General features: G+C 38.6%; 2 protein-coding genes across 3 annotated transcripts; both read left to right on the top strand.

Moving 5' to 3' along the window:
* Positions 1–1,356: 1,356 nt before the first annotated feature.
* Positions 1,357–12,112, top strand: slc13a3 (solute carrier family 13 member 3). 2 transcript variants are annotated; one of them, XM_074681438.1, is made up of 13 exons: positions 1,357–1,685; positions 2,951–3,164; positions 3,244–3,422; positions 4,040–4,109; positions 5,235–5,414; positions 5,504–5,629; positions 5,802–5,894; positions 5,999–6,103; positions 6,247–6,344; positions 8,606–8,718; positions 9,282–9,443; positions 10,216–10,353; positions 10,434–12,112. In XM_074681438.1, the coding sequence occupies exons 2-13, from the start codon at positions 2,977–2,979 to the stop codon at positions 10,617–10,619; spliced, it is 1,638 nt and encodes a 545-aa protein (XP_074537539.1). In that variant the 5' UTR covers positions 1,357–1,685; positions 2,951–2,976; the 3' UTR covers positions 10,620–12,112. The 2 variants fall into 2 exon arrangements, with proteins under 2 accessions (XP_074537539.1, XP_074537538.1); XM_074681437.1 differs by having other exon boundaries at positions 2,899–3,164.
* A 964-nt stretch (positions 12,113–13,076) lies between these two features.
* On the top strand, positions 13,077–16,537 carry ocstamp (osteoclast stimulatory transmembrane protein). Its single transcript, XM_074682506.1, is given in 4 exon segments — positions 13,077–13,172; positions 13,174–13,211; positions 15,087–16,101; positions 16,184–16,537. Coding segments are annotated over 4 exon segments (1,503 nt in total).
* Positions 16,538–18,712: the final 2,175 nt, after the last annotated feature.

Raw genomic sequence — 18,712 nt, 5'->3', positions numbered from 1 at the left:
GCCATTTTTTGAAGCCATAACATGTAGAGCTCCCCCTGATGGAACTTGGGTCAAAAATCACTACTCATCACCAAATCACTGCTGCATGGGTCTTGGCAACAAGTAGGCACCCATCAAGGCAACATAATAGCTTCAAATACCACAAAACTCAACATGTTGTCAGTGATTATACATGTATCATTCAGTGACAGGTCGATCAGAGGATGAAGGCACCTGAGGGCTAAGGAAAGCAGTTCTACTTCATGCAGCTTAATTTTATTTTAGCCCTTTCAGACTATCTGCTCTCATCAAATCATTTCCTTTTTTTTTTCTTCTTTTTTTGATGGGTCAGGCTTTACAGGGTTAAAAGCTGTGTTAAAAGAGTTTCCTGTTTTCCGAAGTGTTTTTTGCTTACAACGTGAAAAAACTAAAGGTTTTTCCAAATTCTTTCTGGGTTGTAAAGTATTCACTCATAAATGTCACATTCTTGTATTTGAGTGTCTGACTGAGTACAATGACAGATAATTGGTCTTTGGTTTTGTGACCAAATTGGTTCCAGTTTGAGAAATCTATCACTATTCTAAAGTGCAGAGTTTTATTTTTACATCATTTATTTTTGAGTGAAAGTAAAAGATGGTTAAATGTAAAGGGATACTTGTTAAAAAAGGCTTTAGGAAGCCATATGCAGCATAGTAAACTCAACTGAAGTACAGACTTCTAATTTTTTTCACCCACTGTGCTATTAAACTTATCAACGTTATACAAAGTTTAAACCAGATTCTCAAAGCTAAAGCTTGTGTTTAGTGACTTTTTCTGTTGCTATCAGTGTTAGCCGTTGAGCTCAATGGATGGATGCACTTTGTGATGATTGCTCCTTAACCAATGTGCACAGTCATACAAGCAAAACAAAGAAAGGACATGTTAAACATTACCCATTGAGTTAGCGCTGTCATTTGTGGGGATGTTAGCATGCTAATATTAGTAGCAGAGGCTGTAAACTTCAGTCTCATCATGTGACTATTCGTTAATATTTAATTTTATCAAGTCAGCTGTTTAATATTTTTTTAAGTTGTGCAATTTTTTGTTATTTCTCAGGTTTTACTACAGTTCGTAGTAAAGACTGGGTTACATTTTAAAAATAAGTCAGCTTTAATAGATATACAGACTGATTAGATTACATAAGTGAACTTTAAATGGGCATCCAGACCATTTTGTGAGGTTTGTGTCAAGACATATTCAGTCTGAGGGGAACTGTTTAAGGGTTAAGCTACACTTTTGTTTCACACCCAATAAAAAAACAAAAGGACCTCAAAACCAAGTTGTGCAGAAGCAGCCTGTTAGCATGCATGAGCCGTGCAGAGGTCATTTCCACTTCTCTGCCTTTAAGATGCGTCAGTACTCCATGTGCAAGAGGCCTTCTCCTGGGAACCTGACAGCAGACAGACTGTCCCTCTTAACTATTTGACACCACCCTACGAGGAGTTAAACTGTATCAGGGCGTGTAGTTAATCTTCTCTGAACTCAGCCAGAGGCTTCAAAGTGTTCCCCTGCCCGCCTCCCCTCAGCCCAGTCTGGAGCAGCAACACTTCGCTGTGAGGATGAATGTTTCTGCTCTGTCCAAGAAGCTGTGGTGTGCCCACAAACAGCTGATCATCCTGCTCACGCCACTCCTGTTCCTGCCTTTGCTTATTACTCTGCCAGAAAAGGTGAGTCCTTTTACATCAGGTGTGCCTTTCCTGGCATTTTGCACTCATAATCAATGAATCATTGTTAATCATAATAAAAGGGTGCAGATTGCTTTGATCCTGATTCATTCTATTTGGGTAGAATAGTCTTGAGTCTCGAGTTAAAATTTACAAATGATGTGAGAAACTGTATTTGAATGTGGCAGTTTGGTAAAACTCTGCAGAATAAATAAGCAGCCTCTTAATAAGAGCTAAAACAAGTGACGAGAAACAGGAAAATAATCCCTTACAATTCAAACAATCACTCTGGATTTAAATTCATTCAATACACATCCAAACATTAACTGTCACATAATTGACTATTTATAATGGATTTTGATTTATTTCTGTATTTCACTCACAGTCAGCAGTGGTGTATTCAGGCTTTTTGTGGACCGGGGCAAAAAAGTAGAAAAGGCACCATCAGTGTAGACATTCACATTTTTATAGTCAAACATTTTGAAACTTTTATTAAGATGTAAGAATAAGGTAAGGATTGAAGAATATACAAGTTTTTGTACCTTGTTTTAAAAAATTTGAGTGGACACTTCTGGTACTGCAAAAAGCTCGGGCAGATTCGACCTGTTGTAAACCCTGAACAGGTCACAAATTTAGAGTAACCAATTAACCAAAAAGGTGTATCTTTGGACTGTGGGGAGTAGTTGAAGAAAACAAATGCACATGGAGGACAAAAGGCCTTAAAGCCCCACCAACGTAAATTCACAGCAGTCTCTTTTCTGTGTAATTTAGTATTACACAGTTAGTTATTATTTTATTTATTTATTTTTCAATTTTGTATCATTAATTGGTTTAGATTGTTGACCGTTATGCTAGCTTGTTGTTGTTGTTGTTGTTGTTGTTGTTTTTTTTTCCAAAAACCAATCAGGAAAAAAAAAGTGACACTGCAGCTATTTGGTGAATTCCCTTCGCATTTGCATCATCCAAGTGTAGACAACCATAGGTGTTCAGGAGTCATATCAAACATGATACTTTGATATTATTAACCATACATCTTCTTACACACAGTTTTTTTTAATAACATTGATGTTCATTGAGAAAAAAAATTATAGCTGCTTACCTGCAAAGCAACAACAATAATAAAAAATGTATTTTGTGGCAAATTTGTATCTCTTATGTTCTGTGACTGTTTTAACACTGCCTTCAGATTAACATCCCTGTGTTGCTTATCTTTTAGGAGGGAAAATGTCTTTATGTGGTGGTGCTGATGGCTATGTTTTGGTGCACAGAGGCCCTCCCTCTGGCTGTCACCGCCATGCTTCCAGTCTGCCTCTTCCCAACACTGGGAATCCTCCCATCCAAGATAGTCTGCCCTCAGTACTTCCTCGAAACAAACTTCCTCTTCTTAAGTGGTTTGGTGATGGCCTCGTCCATCGAGGAGTGGGGGCTTCACCGCAGAATCGCTCTGAAGGTTCTTACAATTGTCGGAGTGAAACCAGCCTGGTGAGGAAAAATTCAGAGAAAAGCTTGTAACTAAAATGTGTTAGGCTCTTCTGATCTGTTTGTTAATGATCTTTTTCAGGCTCATTCTGGGAATGATGCTGACTTCATCCTTCCTGTCCATGTGGCTCAGTAACACCGCCACAACAGCCATGATGCTCCCTATTGCTAACGCCATCCTGGAGAGCCTGTTTGGAGACCTGGAGAGCTTAAAAAAGAAGTGCAGGTCCACAGAGGACTCTGAGGGGGATATAATAAAAGGTACACAGTTGCTATGCTCCTGATGTAAAGTGTGACCTCTGCTTGATACTGCAATTATAAGTATTATCTAAACAATTAAATAAAAATGGATTGTGTGGTGAGGAGAGTTATTACCTGCTCTGAAGTTCCCAACATTTTATCATCTAACAGCTCAGAGTGGGGTCTTAATCCTAAACATTTTATCTCACCACCTCAGTAACACTTCAACAGGCACCTTTTCCAGGAAGAAACAGTCCTGATACACTAATGTGCCCAACATCTGCATCAAAGATTAAAAATTAGCAACTAATCGGGAAAAATTGGCAATGAGCTTGTTATTGGTAATCAAAGGTGGAGACCAAAAACAGATGTTAAGATTTAATCTGTTCTAGAATATATATCTTTTTAATACATTTTAAAAGTAAAGCTTTTGTATAGGAGTCTAAAAAACTATGTTCTGTAAAATGACTAGCATTATTCACCCTCAGATTTTTTTTTATAGTGAGTAACAAGTGGCTAAAACAAATGTCTGATTATTGGCTAGTTTACACATGGCTGTGTGTAAAGTGCTGTCAAAACTGCACTAAGTTATTTCATTTTCATATGAAAGTGACTTAAACTGTGTGGCTTCCTTTCAGGTCATTCTAATGTCAAACTGCATTCACTGCCCGCTGTGCCCTCGGAAAAACAAATGCTGTCTATTGACGGGTAAGAAAACAGTCTGACACAATTTTTTATCACATGTGGCACAATTTTATTTTGTTTCATTTTCTTATTCTATCTTGGACATGTTAGGTTAGAATTCCTCCCCAAAATATGACTAAAAATTCCAAAAAAAGTTTGATGCTGATATTGGATCTGTAAACCTGAAGTTAAGAGACTGTTAGCTAAAACTTGAACCAACTGTGAAAACAACAAAGCTAACATGGTTCCACAAACTATTTTTTCCCAAATCCTCTACAAATTGTTTAAACTTTGACTTATGAAATGGATACAGTAGGCTAAATATTTTTGTTGACCCTACTAGTTAGCAGATTACGCTAGCTCTGATTAAAGAGAAGCTAACTGTTTTCACAGGTTATTAGCTTTATAGTGCTTCTAATGTATTAACTGACAATTTGTCAACGCTTATATATCTTATATATTGTATTAGTATAATAGCCTTGCTAATTAGCAAATTTAACAACTTTGAACAATGAAAGGCTAACTATTCCTTGTGTGTTCAGTCTTTGTGCAATTAAGCTAACTGTTTTTCACTTAAGCGCTTCTTTGTATTTACAGTTACACTTTTTTAATGGCTGTAGTAAGCTAAATACTTTGAATTAATTTATTAGCCTTGCTAGTTAGAAGATTTAGCTAGCTCTGGATAAAAAAAAGGCCAACTGTTTTCATACGTTATTAGGGCTATAGTGCTGATTTTGGCTGTAAGCTCTCTTCTGCTTCTTATTTATTTTCAGTTACACTAAGTTTTCATATGGATGTAATAAAATGGTCTTAAACTAGTTTGTTAGCTTTATTTGTTAGCAGATGTAGCTTGTCTTGGACAAAAAAAAGGTTTCCTTTTATTTTAGGTCTGCTTGCTCTCTTGCGTTTATTTTTTTTTTCAGAAAACTTGTTTCAGAAAATACAAGAAACTTTGTATTTTGTATAGATGCTAAAAGCTAAAATACTTTGTTGACATGTTAGCTTTGCTTGTTGTAGATTTACCTAGCCAAAGGCAAAGAGCTACTTACTGCTTTCTTCTATTTTGGGTCTTTGTGCTGGTTCACTGTCTCAGATAAATACAGTCTCAATGTGTATCTGAGGAAATAATGTCTCCTTTGACTTTGAAAGGCTCGATGGGAAGGAGCAGGTTGACCTGATGACAGCTGAGGAGATCCAGTCAGAGGCCCAGTATCAGCTGAAGGTGTGGAAAGGATTCCTGATCTGTATCCCTTACGCGGCCAGCATCGGAGGCACGGCTACACTGACAGGCACTGCGCCAAACCTCATCCTGATTGGACAGCTGAAAAGGTGTCTTTTGGGGTTTTGCAGAAGCAGTGTGCACTTTGTATTATAGACAAGCCTTCTTCAGTGGTTTAAAACAATTCTCTGATTTTCAGCTACTTTCCAGATTGTGACCTGATCAACTTTGGCTCCTGGTTTGCATTTGCTTTCCCGCTCATGCTTCTCTTCTTGTTTTTGGGATGGGTTTGGATCTCATTTCTCTATGGAGGATTGAATACAAGGTAATGCTTCGTTGGACATTGTATGCAATTACCATGTGAAGTGAAATCCTTTCCTTCTGGTTTGAGGACACCACAAGACCAAATGACACAACATATTTATCTACATTATGCAAATACTTACTCTTTTTACGGTGTCTCTTTGAAATATGGTGTGCGTTTTTGTTTTTTGCAGATTGTGCTGCAAGAAACAAGACCAAAGAGCCGAGGCAGAGGCCAAAGCGCAGGCTCTCATAGAGGAAGATTACAGAAGACTAGGGCCCTTAAAGTGAGGACTCGTGTATGTCTTCTAATCTCATGGGCTGCAGGGCGAATGATCACATTTATGTCACACAACTTTTAACTGCATTTACTCTGAATGCTCATTTTCAGTTTTGCAGAAGGAGCCATCTCTTTCTTTTTCATCCTCTATGCTGTTCTGCTGTTCACGAGAGATCCTAAATTTGTTACTGGATGGTCTGTGTTTTTTAAAAAAGGGTAAGAAAAACATTTGATGATACGCTAGAGTCATTTGTTGTGTTTTCATTGTTTCTTTTCCTGTTTGAAAATAATCAATGAATCTACGCACGGAAAAGCTCTTCAGTTGTCTGTGTGTGTTAATTATTTCTTCCTGTCTGCAGGTATGTCTCAGATGCGGTCACCGGTGTTATCATTGTGTCTGTATTGTTCTTCTTCCCCTCGCAGAAGCCTTCTCTGAGCTGGTGGTTGGACCCTAAAGGTCAGTTGATTCTTTATTACGTGTTAATGTTTAATTTACCAGACATTTAAGTCTAATTGTGGCCACCTTATCTTATCTGTGTTTGTTTTACTGCCTGTAATAAAAGAAAATTGGGGTCATGACATAAAGAAACAAGCCAGATTGAATTGAGACAAAGTGTGATCCTCATCTAGCAAAGAGAAATAAAAATCAAAAGGATCTGGTTTTTAGTTCGCTGGGCAGCCTCAGCGGATAATAATGGTGACCAAATATCTATTAATGATTCAAAGTCAGTCTGCGTTTCAGGTGCAGTTATTACAACATGTTGAAAATCAGCTGAGGAATGTTAATTATGCGGCTTAGTGAGTCTGTGGATGTGAAACACAGTTTCTCTGTTTCTCTGATTAGAATAATCTCTCAGAACTATGTTGTCACACTGTGCAGGTTTTTGTTTTGAAAGTGTGAGTGTGTATGTGTGTGAGTGTGTGTGTGTGTGTGTGTGTTTGAGTGAGCGTGCCCACAAACTGACCGCACGTGTTTGCTGAGGTTTGACTACACATGTCTGCAGGATTGTGTATATTATGTTCAGCTGGACAAACAAATCCCTGGACGGAGTTAAAACAAAGCAAATCATGGGGCTCATCAGTCCCACTTAATGTCACTTAGGTCCTAGAATACTAACATTAAGTATCTGGGATTTTTGCTCACCTTTACAGTCCAAAATACTAACTATTACTGAAAAACTTCACATAATAAAATTATTTTGACAAATATTTTAACTAGGGATGCACAATATATCAGGATCAATATCAGTATCAGGCTGATGTTGGTCATTTTTTGTGTAATGTGTCAAAGTGGGCCGGTATTTACTCATTAACTGCCATCCATTTTCAAAGCTTCTTGAACAATTTTTCGACACTTCAAAAAAAATGAAATCTTATCCAGGGTTAGGGTAAATTGTCTTGTTAAACTTGATTTAAGCCACATTCAACTGGTCAGTCCAGAAAAAATGTTCATTTTGAGTTATTTAAAGACAAAAATGAGATCTGAATTGCTTGTAACAAGTAAAAAAAATCTGCTAATGGAACAAGAAAAATTTCATTGAAAACTTGCTTAAAAATAGAATAATGTATTAATATAAGAAACTAACTAGTTACAAACAATTCAGACTAGAGCCCGACCGATTAATCGGGCGGGCCTATTAATCGAGTCAATTATAGCCTGTCACCGATTGATCAACATTGGGCAAAATATAGCCGATTGTAAAAATTTTTGCTCCGCGGAGATTCTGTCGATCCTGCTCCTTTGTGTTAATTAATATAAGGCTACTATACAGCGTCTCACTTCATAATGCCATGCAGGATTAACCTGGGCTTATAAATTCACAAGTTATTGTCTTTGTTGAAATAATTTTTGAAAATGTTTCAATGTATTCTGTTGTAATTGTATTTATTGCATGTTTTGAAAGCAGCAACATTGTTACTTAAAATCTAGTTTCGGCCCATGCATTAAATGGAAGATGGAACTTTTCAATAGCTAGTAATAATTTGTGTGCATATACAGTATTTATCCTGTGTATGTCAATGAAATTATTATATATCAGCCGATATATTGGATATCAGTCAATAAATCTGATATCGGCTTCTTTTTGCCCCCAGTATCGGTATCGGCATCAGCCCCAAAAATCCCATGTCGGTCGGGCTCTTATTCAGACCTCATTTTTGTCTTTAAATAACTTAAAATGAGACATTTTTCTGGACTGGTCAGGTGAATGCAGCTTATATTAAGCTTAAAAAGGCATTTTCTACTCAAAATAAGACAAAAATACTTGATACTATTTCATTTTTTTCCAGTGAAGACCAAAATAATATTGTTTTCTGTGACTGTGTAAACACCAAAACTACCTAAGAAGAGTGGATAAGGAAATAATTTGGAAATAAAGAAATTGAAAAAATCATTCTGCATGATTTTCAGTATGTTCACAATTTGATCAAGTCATATCAGTAAATATCAGTTATCAGCCATAAAAGCAATATTAATATTGGTATTGGCCAAAATTTTCATATTGGCACATCCCTAACTTCAACATAGGGTTTAATAGACTCAAGTTTCCTTAGCTGACCTGGAGTCCTGTCAGTTTTTGGCCATGTTTCTCTTGAATTTTTTGGCAACTCATTTAAGATTTTTCAGCTGTGAAATTCTTCTTCTGAATATTTATCAAGTTAAAAAGACGTAGTATGCAGTCTGGGTTATTGAGTTTTTTCTTGTATTTGGTTCCACAGCTTCCAACACCCCTTATGTCCCGCTGTTGTCATGGAAGAAAGCTCAGGACTCAGTCCCGTGGAATATCATCCTCTTGCTTGGAGGTGGTTTTGCAATGGCTAAAGGCTGTGAGGTAAACCATTTTTTTAAATCAATGATTTACCGCATTATTCTTGAATAAATATGCACAATTTTGCATATTTACAAGTCTTTCTCTTACTACGTGAATATTCATTCTAGTAAAAAATAACTTTATTCTCAAAATCTCTTTTTTCTTATTCCTTTATGTGCTGTGTTTTTTTTCAAAAAGTTTAATGATAAATGCAATCCTCATGTCAACATTATATAATACTACTTCTTAGCTTAGCATTGAGGCTCTGCCAAAGTCTGATTGAACTAATCAGTAGTGCTTTTCAGAATAAGTGAGGGCATAAGTTTTGAATCAAATACTTTAAAATAAAAGTCAAAGTGCTGGTGTGTTGGTTTTGGTACCATTGGACAGAGACATGCTGTTTTTTTTCTTGTGTCAAATGGTTTTGAGTTTCTTTCAACCTGAGACCAGGATTTGTGGCCCTGTAGTAGATTTCTCTCCGTTTCCTCCTCTGCTCTGCTCTGCTGGGCTCCATCCTCCACTTTGCTTTATTATGTTGTGATTTGATCTCTGACACTAAACCCTGATCTTGTGGCTCTTGGCAGGAGTCCGGACTTGCCTCGTGGATCGGAGGCCACCTCCAGCCTTTGGCAGAGGTCCCTCCTGGTGCAGCTGTGATGTTGATCACTGCTTTCCTGGCTTGTTTCACTGAGTTCGCCAGCAACACTGCCACTATTATCATCTTTTTACCCGTCATTGCTGAACTGGTAAGTCTGGTCTCCGATTCAAAGACGTAGAGAGTCAAAACATTCTTCTCTGTGTTTTCCTGTTGGTTAAATGTCCAGTTCACACTTCAGGATGTGTTGATGTTTCACTAGTTTGCAGCTGACAAAAGCCTTCATGTTCGTCAGAGGAAGCTTGTTAAACTCTTTCAATAGATGTTCCAATGTTTGTAGCCTGTTGGACATTAACTGGTGTTGTCAGTAATTATTATCCCCTGCTTTTGTACTTCGAGATAGTGCTGATACACATTCAGAGAATCAACTACAGGATGTATATAAGGTTTATTTTTATTTTTCCTTTTCTTATTTCTTTTTTCCACTTGTTTTTCAAGGCGTTTGAAACCATCATCATCCAAAATTTTCCTTAACTTGTCACAAATGATATTTTTGCAGTTACCTCTCATGATTGAAGCCCCTTCCACATTTCAGTGGTTTTCACTGATTTCAGGAGGGAACAGTTCACCTCAATTCAACTGAGATTAAGACATAAAAGACTATGATGTCTCATAGTCAAGAAATATTCAACCAAAACTACCACCCAAAGTGAGCATTGTTATGGAAGAAGCTGAGAAATCCTTTGTTTTTGATGTTTTCTCCCACATTTCTATGTACTTGAGTTTGAAGTGTAGCCTTCAGACTTTGAACGGCCCTCAGTACTTAGGATTTTGAAGGAAGTTGGGTTTTTAGAAGCTTTAATGAATCAGAGGTGCGAAGGTGGAAAAATACCACACTTTCTGTTCTTTCTTTCTTCGTGTAGGCCAATCGCGTCTTTGTGAACCCTCTGTACTTCATGATCCCGGCAACAATAGGATGTTCGTATGCCTTCATGCTGCCAGTGTCCACACCTCCTAACTCCATCGCCTTTGCATCAGGACACCTCATGGTCAAAGACATGGTAAAATCTTTGCATAAGAGCCTGACACTAACACACATAACTGCATTTCATTTATCAACCAGTTTTGCCTGTTTTCTCAGGTAAAAACTGGCTTTGTCATGAACATCCTGGGGGTTCTGTCAGTCGCTCTCGCCATGAACACATGGGGTGTCGCCATGTTTGACTTGAACACATATCCAGAGTGGGCTCGCCCTCTAAACAAGACCGCTGTTCTTATGAATGTGCACATCCCAGCCACTGTAACATCCTTCAATGCTACTCACTGATCGAAAAACCCACCTCAGCTTCAGCACAGGGGAAGTGTACAGAGAGTGTACAATATCAGAGCAATCTGTGAGCTTCAGCTGTTACCTGTTTTATTAAATTAACTTTAGTCCTCTGGGTTTTAAGAGTCTTTTTAGGCTCAAGATTCATGCTGTGAACAGTTTGTTTAGGGACTCACTTAGGAAGAGGAACTTTATGTGTTTATGTTGATGCCCCCTGTGGACACAAGTGGTGTTACAGGCAGTACAAGCTGTTTATAGAGGGATTATCAGTCTACGTCATCATGAAGCTGTGCACGCGACTTAACTGCAGAAGCAGCGTTCAGCTCCATTCATTCAAACGAGTTAACGGTTTTTAAACAGTAAATTCAGTCAGTTAGCAGCATAAAAATGTACATTTGTTCTGTGGTCAGTTTTTAGAAACGACACTTCACAGCAAAGGCAAGTTTTGACTGTCACAGAGCAACGGGTGTTTTGGAGTTAACAGCGACCGTGCTAGCTGGTGACTCTCAGCACTACAGCATCAGTAATTAACGGCCGAGAGTCACCAGTCAACAGGGTCACAGTTTCCACCGAAACACCAGCGACGTCTGCAGGTCAATAATTAAATGTGTCGTCTTTACCTGATTTGTTGCTGTCCTCTCGACGTAGTTTTCTGGTTCTTTAATCATGAACCGGGTCTCAGGCTCGGCAGCCTGTGTGCTTTTTTTGGTAGTACGTTACAGTCTGGCAAGTATCCACGGATAATGTAGCCATGAGCATCAAGTGACAGTTGCGCGTTTAAATTGCTCTCTGGTACACGCCAGATTTCTCCGCCAAAAACGTCTGTCCACCTAATATATGTCCGCTTGCTGATCTCTTATGTCCACTCACTGCTATTTCACAAACCTTGGAGCCGTTTACCATCCGTATAAGTGATGATATTTAGCTTAAAATGCGTTTTTTTTTTCTTGGTGGCTAACTCCTCCACGTCAGTATACTCCACAGTGCTTCTTCACCCAAGTTGCGCGCGCATCCGGCTTTGTTGATAAACAAATAATTCCTCTATACAGTAAATATGAGCTAATTTGTTACTTCATTAGACCCATAAAGACAAAGCTTGTCATTTTGCTAATGATCCAATGTGTTTTTATGGGAAGTATCAGACCATTTTATGACCTGCCTTGAAAAATTAGCCACTTTATTCTCTCTCTGAGGACTGGAGAGACTTTAAATCATCAAAAACTTGAAGAGCAGCAGCGAGAGCTTTAAGGATATTTTTATATGTGTACAACTCCAGACTGCAGAGTGTGCTGAGTGTGTTGATGCTGCTGGACTGACCTCTGCTGGAAGAATGAGAGAGACCTCTGTGAATAATAATTATAAGCTTTGTATTTTTGGATGGATCACAAAGAGATTATATTACTTGTGTTTGTATTATATGGCACATGTGAAGTTCCCAAAGCTGTAGAACATAAACGGTAAATTTCTACAATAGAGTGAGAATCAAACTTATAAATATGTACATTTTGTTAAAAAGTGATTTTTGTTGATATAACTGTAAGAAATAAAGTTTTTGAATCTGTATTAAGATATTCTTTGCATATGTTTTTTTTTTTATATTTCCTGCCTTGGCTGCGGTTTCTCACAGATTTAACACATTTTGGCCTCACAGACAGTCAGAGGGAGCACACAGCTGTAAATTCCTTACAATGTTTGTTTGCTGTAGTAAATGCTCAGAAGTCACGAGGCCTAAAAACAATGGTTAACTTGTGCAAGACTGTGGTGGTTACTCAATGTTAGCCGGGTCGGTGCAAAAGGTCCCGTGGAGCTCGAATGCAAAATTATAAAATGCTCAACTAAAAGCCACAGACCATGACAGGATGTTCCCAACCATGTGCACAACACAAACAACCTCAGACGACTCCGATTCCAACCAAGACTGATTTATTGCCTTGTTTTTTCAGGGGCTAAACACGCATGATAAATATGTCAATCCCAGTTGTTTCTCAAAACAGCTGAAATTGTTTTGTCACGCTCAGATGAAACGCAAAACAAGTGGCAGAGAAATCATGAATAAATTATTGTTTTATACATTTTTATTTTAATGCAACAACCAAAAACTGTTTCCTTTTTCAGTCAATCGGAATCAGTCAACATTTTCACTCTGTTATCAACATGAGAAAACTGTGTACAACAAACAACTGGATACACACATATAACCAAACAAGTATTTAGAAAATAAATAAGTAGAACAGGAACCAATGACGCAAAGAAGTTCAACAAATGACTCCAGGTTATGTCATCTGAATCTGCAGCTGTATGACCACCGCTGTATGTCACATCGTGCGTGTGTGTGCTTGCATCACATCTCTTCATATGATTTTGTGTCACATACCCCATGGCTTACAAAGTGAGCTATCTTTTCTGTTTCCTATTTCCTCGTGGGAACTTGTAAAATATCAACCCACAAATATCAACATGACACTGACTGTTCAGAGCAGTTCCTCTTTTAACCCACAGTCCTGCAGCACTTCCTCGTCCTGTTTACCTTGAGCTCATAATTTCATGGAGAGAGATGAAGTTCATCACAGAGAATATTTTTACGTCTTTCAGGTAAAGTCTGACAATTATTATTCTTTTATTTGACTTGCACTTACTGAGGGATATCAGAAATGTACATTATTAATCTGCATACCCTAAGATTAAGGTTTTACTCTAGCATGGTTTATCTGTCTTAGCTACATTCCTGACAGTTTCATGTTCAGGGGGAGCTACCGAATTCACAACATTATGATTTTTATTGTCACCTATATTATTATTATCTTTTTTATGACAAATATTTATACATATTTATTGACAAATAAATAAGTTGTATTAGAAAATGTGTTTATATGTTGTTAAGTGTCGAATACTGTTTTAAATTTTTCTTTAATGTACATTTTAAGCTTAACTTCACATTTTGGAGAGACTATTTCTAACTTTAGGGACAGTCAGGTTAGCTGTTCCCTTTTGATTTCATCCTTTCTTCTTTGCCAGGCGAACTGCCTTCTTGCATAACTGTACCTTTAAGATAAGTTGTGATTCCTTTTACATTTTTTCCTATTTACTGTCTTGAGAGAATTAGAAAAGATGATCAACAAAAGCCTCCTGTCTTTCTCTCTGAAATAAACCTGAAGCAAACTAGCTTAGCTTAGCTGTAAACACAGGCTAAAACAACTAGTCTGGCTTTGTCCGAATATTAAAATACAAATACCCTTAAACCAGCAATATAATGTTTTAGTCTAAACAGTATAAAAACAAACATCCTAATAATAATGATAATAATAATAATAATGATAATAATAATAATAATAATAAAATTCCCGTTGTTACATTCTGGAGCTTGTATGTCTCTCTCAAAACTGTAGCTCTGACTGTTTAAAAGTAAGACAATTGCCATTTAAAAATAAATAAATAAATAAATAACAGAATAAATAAATAAAAAAGGTAGATAGATAGATAGATAGATAGATAGATAGATAGATAGATAGATAGATAGATAGATAGATAGATAGATAGATAGATAGATAGATAGATAGATAAACAAATACAAATAAATAAAAAAAACACTGCAGTACATCAGGTGTCCACTAAAGGTCATCCCCAAAAGTTATGTGTCCCAAATAGCATCAATGTTGAAATGCTCATTGTTCTTGCAGAAATGAAGTGTTTATGTAATGTTTGAAAAATAGTGAGACGCTAGTTCTTTATTGCTGTGTTTAGTTTCTTGCTTTGTGTCTGTTGTCTTGTGGTTGTGGTGGTGTAAGAGTGGCTTTTGGGGGACAACAGCAGGGGGCGCATTTGCAAAAGAATGATGTAGACTGACACTGTGCATCCTCAGTCGGTAAAATACATACAAGCTGAGGAGCACAAAGTATGTGTCTATTACTCATTCAAATACCCCCTTTTGCAGGGTTTTTACATTTACAGGCACAAAACACAGTCTCTACGATGTGAACTTGTAGCCAGCAGACAATTATCCTAGCTTAGCTTCATTTACAGGCTAAAAGAAAAGAGAGACAGAAACAACTAGCTAACTAGTTACTGGCCCCAACTGGCACAGCTTTTACTGAATGTAAGAAACTGAAACCAGGTCTTTAAAAATGTTTTAATCCAATTCGCACAAAATATCATTTTCAAATGTCTCATTGGGATTCCATGAAGGCTTACAGGGTACTTATTCACCAGGTGTTATGACATCCTGGGGTTTGCAGGTCCAGGTTCATAATGAAACTTCTGTAGGAATGCCAAAAACTGCAGTTCTTTGAGTGTCCACTAGAGGCTGCCCCCAAAAGCCAAGGAGACCCTCATAACAACCATGTAAAGAAGTAGAGATGTTGCTGATGTAAAAGTGTGACTGATTTTGATATCTAACCTAACATGCAGAGCAAATGTTCATATTCTGAGACAGAAATCAGTTCATGTTTTTGTTTATTCTTTTCTTCTCAGGACCAGAGCTGGATCTTGGCGACAGACTCTTCAGTCTGTCTTTCTGTATCTCTGGGATGTTTACTCTGTACCTACACCAGCTGGCAAAGACATCCTGACTCTTCTGTCCCTCTGTTCGGTGCTTGCCGTCATCACGGGCGGCCTGCTCTATCACTGGCTGTGCAACACTCTGAAATACAACCATGAGGGCTCCATCCAGACCGCCTGTTTCTACAGCGTGGCTGTGCTGCTGGTGTCTTTCCTGTGTCATCCTCTGCGCTGCGTGCTGACGATGTCTCTGCCCACCGTCTGCACCAAAGAGGGTGGAAAACTCCTCATCTCAGCCTCTGTCATGATTCTACTTCTGAACGTCGTCCCTAATATTTCAGTGAACGTTGGAGCGGTCGCACACATCCTGAAGTGCACCGCTGAGGGATTTACGAAGACTTTACTCAACTCCTCTGAACCTATGAACAAAGCAAAGCAAGACCTTGTTGAGGAAGCCATCAAAACGAGAAGGGAAGACTTGAGCATCGTGACAAACTTGAGGAAGTTAGATCACTTCACTCATGTTGATGTGTCAGAAGTTAAAAGCAGGTTTACCAAGATGATTGGGCAGATGGAGGTCAACTTCTCCTACGCTAAGAGCCTCCTGAAGGACTGCAAACTGCTGTCAAACCGGATCCTTGCTGCCATTTTTGTTGCTCTGCTCATCTTTGAGTCTGCACGCTATTTAAAGTCTTATCTGTCATCAGTTCAGTTTGACAACAGCTACATCTCCCAGGAGCTCCTGAACAAGGCGACTCATGCTGCTAACAAAAGGGCGGCTAAAAATAAAACTGTTCACACAAGCCACAGAATAACAAGCCAGGAGTGCACCTCCTGCTTTATATCACTGGTTATAGTCACATTATACTTCATTGGCATTGCCGTAATAGTAGCTTTGGATCATGTTGTGTATCATATAGTTCAGATGGTTTTACCTTGGTTACTGGATTTTCCTCCAACATCTGCCGTGATAAGTGTTGATTACAAGGTAAGACAGCCTCCACACCTTTTCACTGCTAATTCTCACCATCTGACCCACATTTAATTCATTTTTCATAATCTGATCTCAGGTGAAGTGGTTCCCTCCTGCTTTCTGTCTTATACCATCTAACTGCATAACAAGGGAGCTCACAAACTTCCACAAGGATTACAAGTGGACCTTCAACCCTGAGCCGTCACTCTGCGACGTGTCGACTTCAGCTCCAAGCCCGGGAGTCTCACTCCTGCTGGGATGTCTGTGGCTGATGAGCTACGCTCTGGTGTTCCTCGAGGTTTACGCCAAGCGTCTGCGCAGGAAGATCTCTGCGTCATTTTTCAGGGAGCAGGAGGAGAGGAGAGTGGATTACTTGATGAAGAAAATACAAGTGAAGATGAATAAAGATGAGGAAAAAGGGGCAGGTTTGCTCAAGGTCACCAGTGGTTAGATTGCTTTGACAGCCCTGGATTTTTGTACAGCTCTAGAAAAGGTGATGGTGACAAAAAATCCATCATCTGTTATCCCTTTTCCCTGAAACTAAAAAACCAGCTGAGCACGCTACAAAACGGACCCAGCAGAACAATCATAATTCAAAAGCAGTTGGTAATATGCAGTACAATCTACTATATTAATCTGCGGCCCCATTTACATGACAACGATTCATCTACATGGAAATGCTGAGGGACTGAAAACGCTGTATTAAGCTTGCCAGGCCTGTAGGTGGTGCTGTAACTGTCTTGTCCAGAAGCCGCTTTTGGAAGATCTCCTTAGAAGTAGAGTTGAGCCAAGCGGCAACCTCCGGTCTCAGAATATGAGACAATGCGGAAGTGCTAAAATCTGCTGTTCGTCGAGTGTTCGCTTGAGGCTGACTCTGGAAGTACCAGAAGTCACAAACACACCAAGCCAATAAAAGCCATTTTCAAAGCAGAAATTAACCTATTTACAGCCTGGTTCAAGAAACGTCTCCTGCCCAAGTCGCTAATTTTACTACCGGCACCCACTGTACAGGGGGTGATTTTTTTTCTAACACCGCCGTTCAGAGGATATTAAGATCGCGAGCTCCCCCAATAAGAGGCACAGCTGAGGGTCACGTTATGGCCGGCGCCCTATGGCTGTAGGCAAAGCCCTTGCCACTACCAATATGGCTGCTATAGCCGATGTGCTTCATTTTCCATTTCAGAAACAGACTGGTGACGTCAATGAGACTATGTCCATGTTTTACAGTCTATGAGCTGCACATAGAAAAACTTGATACAGAACTTACAGAGACTCTACAACACAGACACACATGTACACAAGCATAATTATTTTAATTATAAAAAGATAAAAACTAAGATTTTAACCCTGTTTTATTAACAATAAAAAGATTATTTTTGATATCCCTGAGAATTGTGTGTTTGGGTCTTTCCTGCCAATCCTTGTCAAATAATTTCAAAACTATCACATCATTTTAACAGATATTCATGGTCCCCTGAGGATCACTCGTACCAACTCCAGTTCTCTTTTGACAGTTCTTCTTGCACCAGCACTGATAGTAGGGATGTTTACAGGTGATCAGACAGAAACTTAAATTTTGATTGAGGTCGTTTACAAGTTAAAGTTACATTTATGCCCAATTTGCCTCCCAAGGGCTCACTGTTGCCACTCGTGTGTCCAAATAATCCTGAATTGTTTGTTGTCAGTTGGGCTATTGTATCCTTCCAGAATCTGGAATCTTAAAGCGTAAACTTGTTCAGTCTTGTGTCTTGCTTCTGACTGAATACTCAATACCCGCAGGTGTTACAGCTCATGAGCACAGCAGCAAACATAAGCACAAATACATCAAGAGCCAAGTGGAAAATTGAAAATCAAGATAAACTTGTGGCTTTATTTACACAGATTCCTTTCTTAATTGTTTGTTGTCACCACACAAGGACGGCCGGCTGATGACGATGATCAACCTCGATGTTTGTTTGTCTTCTGACGTCACATTCAATCACACAGGCTTGGGTTGGTGTTCTTCATTTCCTCCTTTATGTATCATGTCTTGTGTTTCCTGTTTTATTTTGATACTCACTCTTGTCGTGGGTTTTTCTGCCCTCTGTGCTTCAGCCTTCCTGTGTATCCCAACAAGCCTCACCTGTGTCTTGTTTGTTCCTTCATTCCTCTCTCGATATACATTTTTTGTCAATATTCCGGCAGTTTCCCTCATGTTGCTTTTGTGTGTTATCTCACTTGTTGCCAAATATTTTTTGGACACCTTTGCCTGTTTTTTTGCCAACTTGTGTATTGACCTTGGACCTTAAGATACAGACTTTGACCTTTCTGCCTGACTCATTGATCCTGCATTTTAGGGAACAATTAAAATCAACCTTTATTCATTCAAATAGCATCACAGAGTGTTTTCATGTCAGTCAGTTTTCTTCTTGTGAATTTTAAAAAAAGAACTTCCTGTTTATGAGTGACTGCAGCAACACCTCAATCTGAAGACGCTAACACTCAACAGCATCCTCTTTGGCCCACACAGAAAAAAAATCTGCTGTGGTTTTGAGAGATGTACCACCACCTTGGCCTATTTTCCATCCTCAGCTTTCACCTCTCAGAAAGATTGCTGATATTTTCACACATTTTGACACACGACATG

The sequence above is a fragment of the Halichoeres trimaculatus genome, unplaced genomic scaffold (genome assembly GCF_033239565.1).
Source record: "Halichoeres trimaculatus isolate MK-OKI-2021-1 unplaced genomic scaffold, fHalTri1.1 fHalTri1_scaffold_11, whole genome shotgun sequence".
Taxonomy (NCBI): domain Eukaryota; kingdom Metazoa; phylum Chordata; class Actinopteri; order Labriformes; family Labridae; genus Halichoeres; species Halichoeres trimaculatus.
The sequence above is the reverse complement of the archived record's forward strand: the minus strand, read 5'-3'. Positions and strand labels throughout refer to the sequence as shown.

What these genes read in the sequence shown, in the direction of transcription:
- slc13a3 (XM_074681437.1), top strand. Translation starts at nt 1,578, where the DNA reads ATGAATGTTTCTGCTCTGTCCAAGAAGCTGTGGTGTGCCCACAAACAG. An exon ending in CAAATGCTGTCTATTGACGG is followed by an intron (nt 4,110 to 5,234) that starts GTAAGAAAACAG and finishes TGACTTTGAAAG; the next exon opens with GCTCGATGGGAAGGAGCAGG. An exon ending in CAATGGCTAAAGGCTGTGAG is followed by an intron (nt 8,719 to 9,281) that starts GTAAACCATTTT and finishes GGCTCTTGGCAG; the next exon opens with GAGTCCGGACTTGCCTCGTG.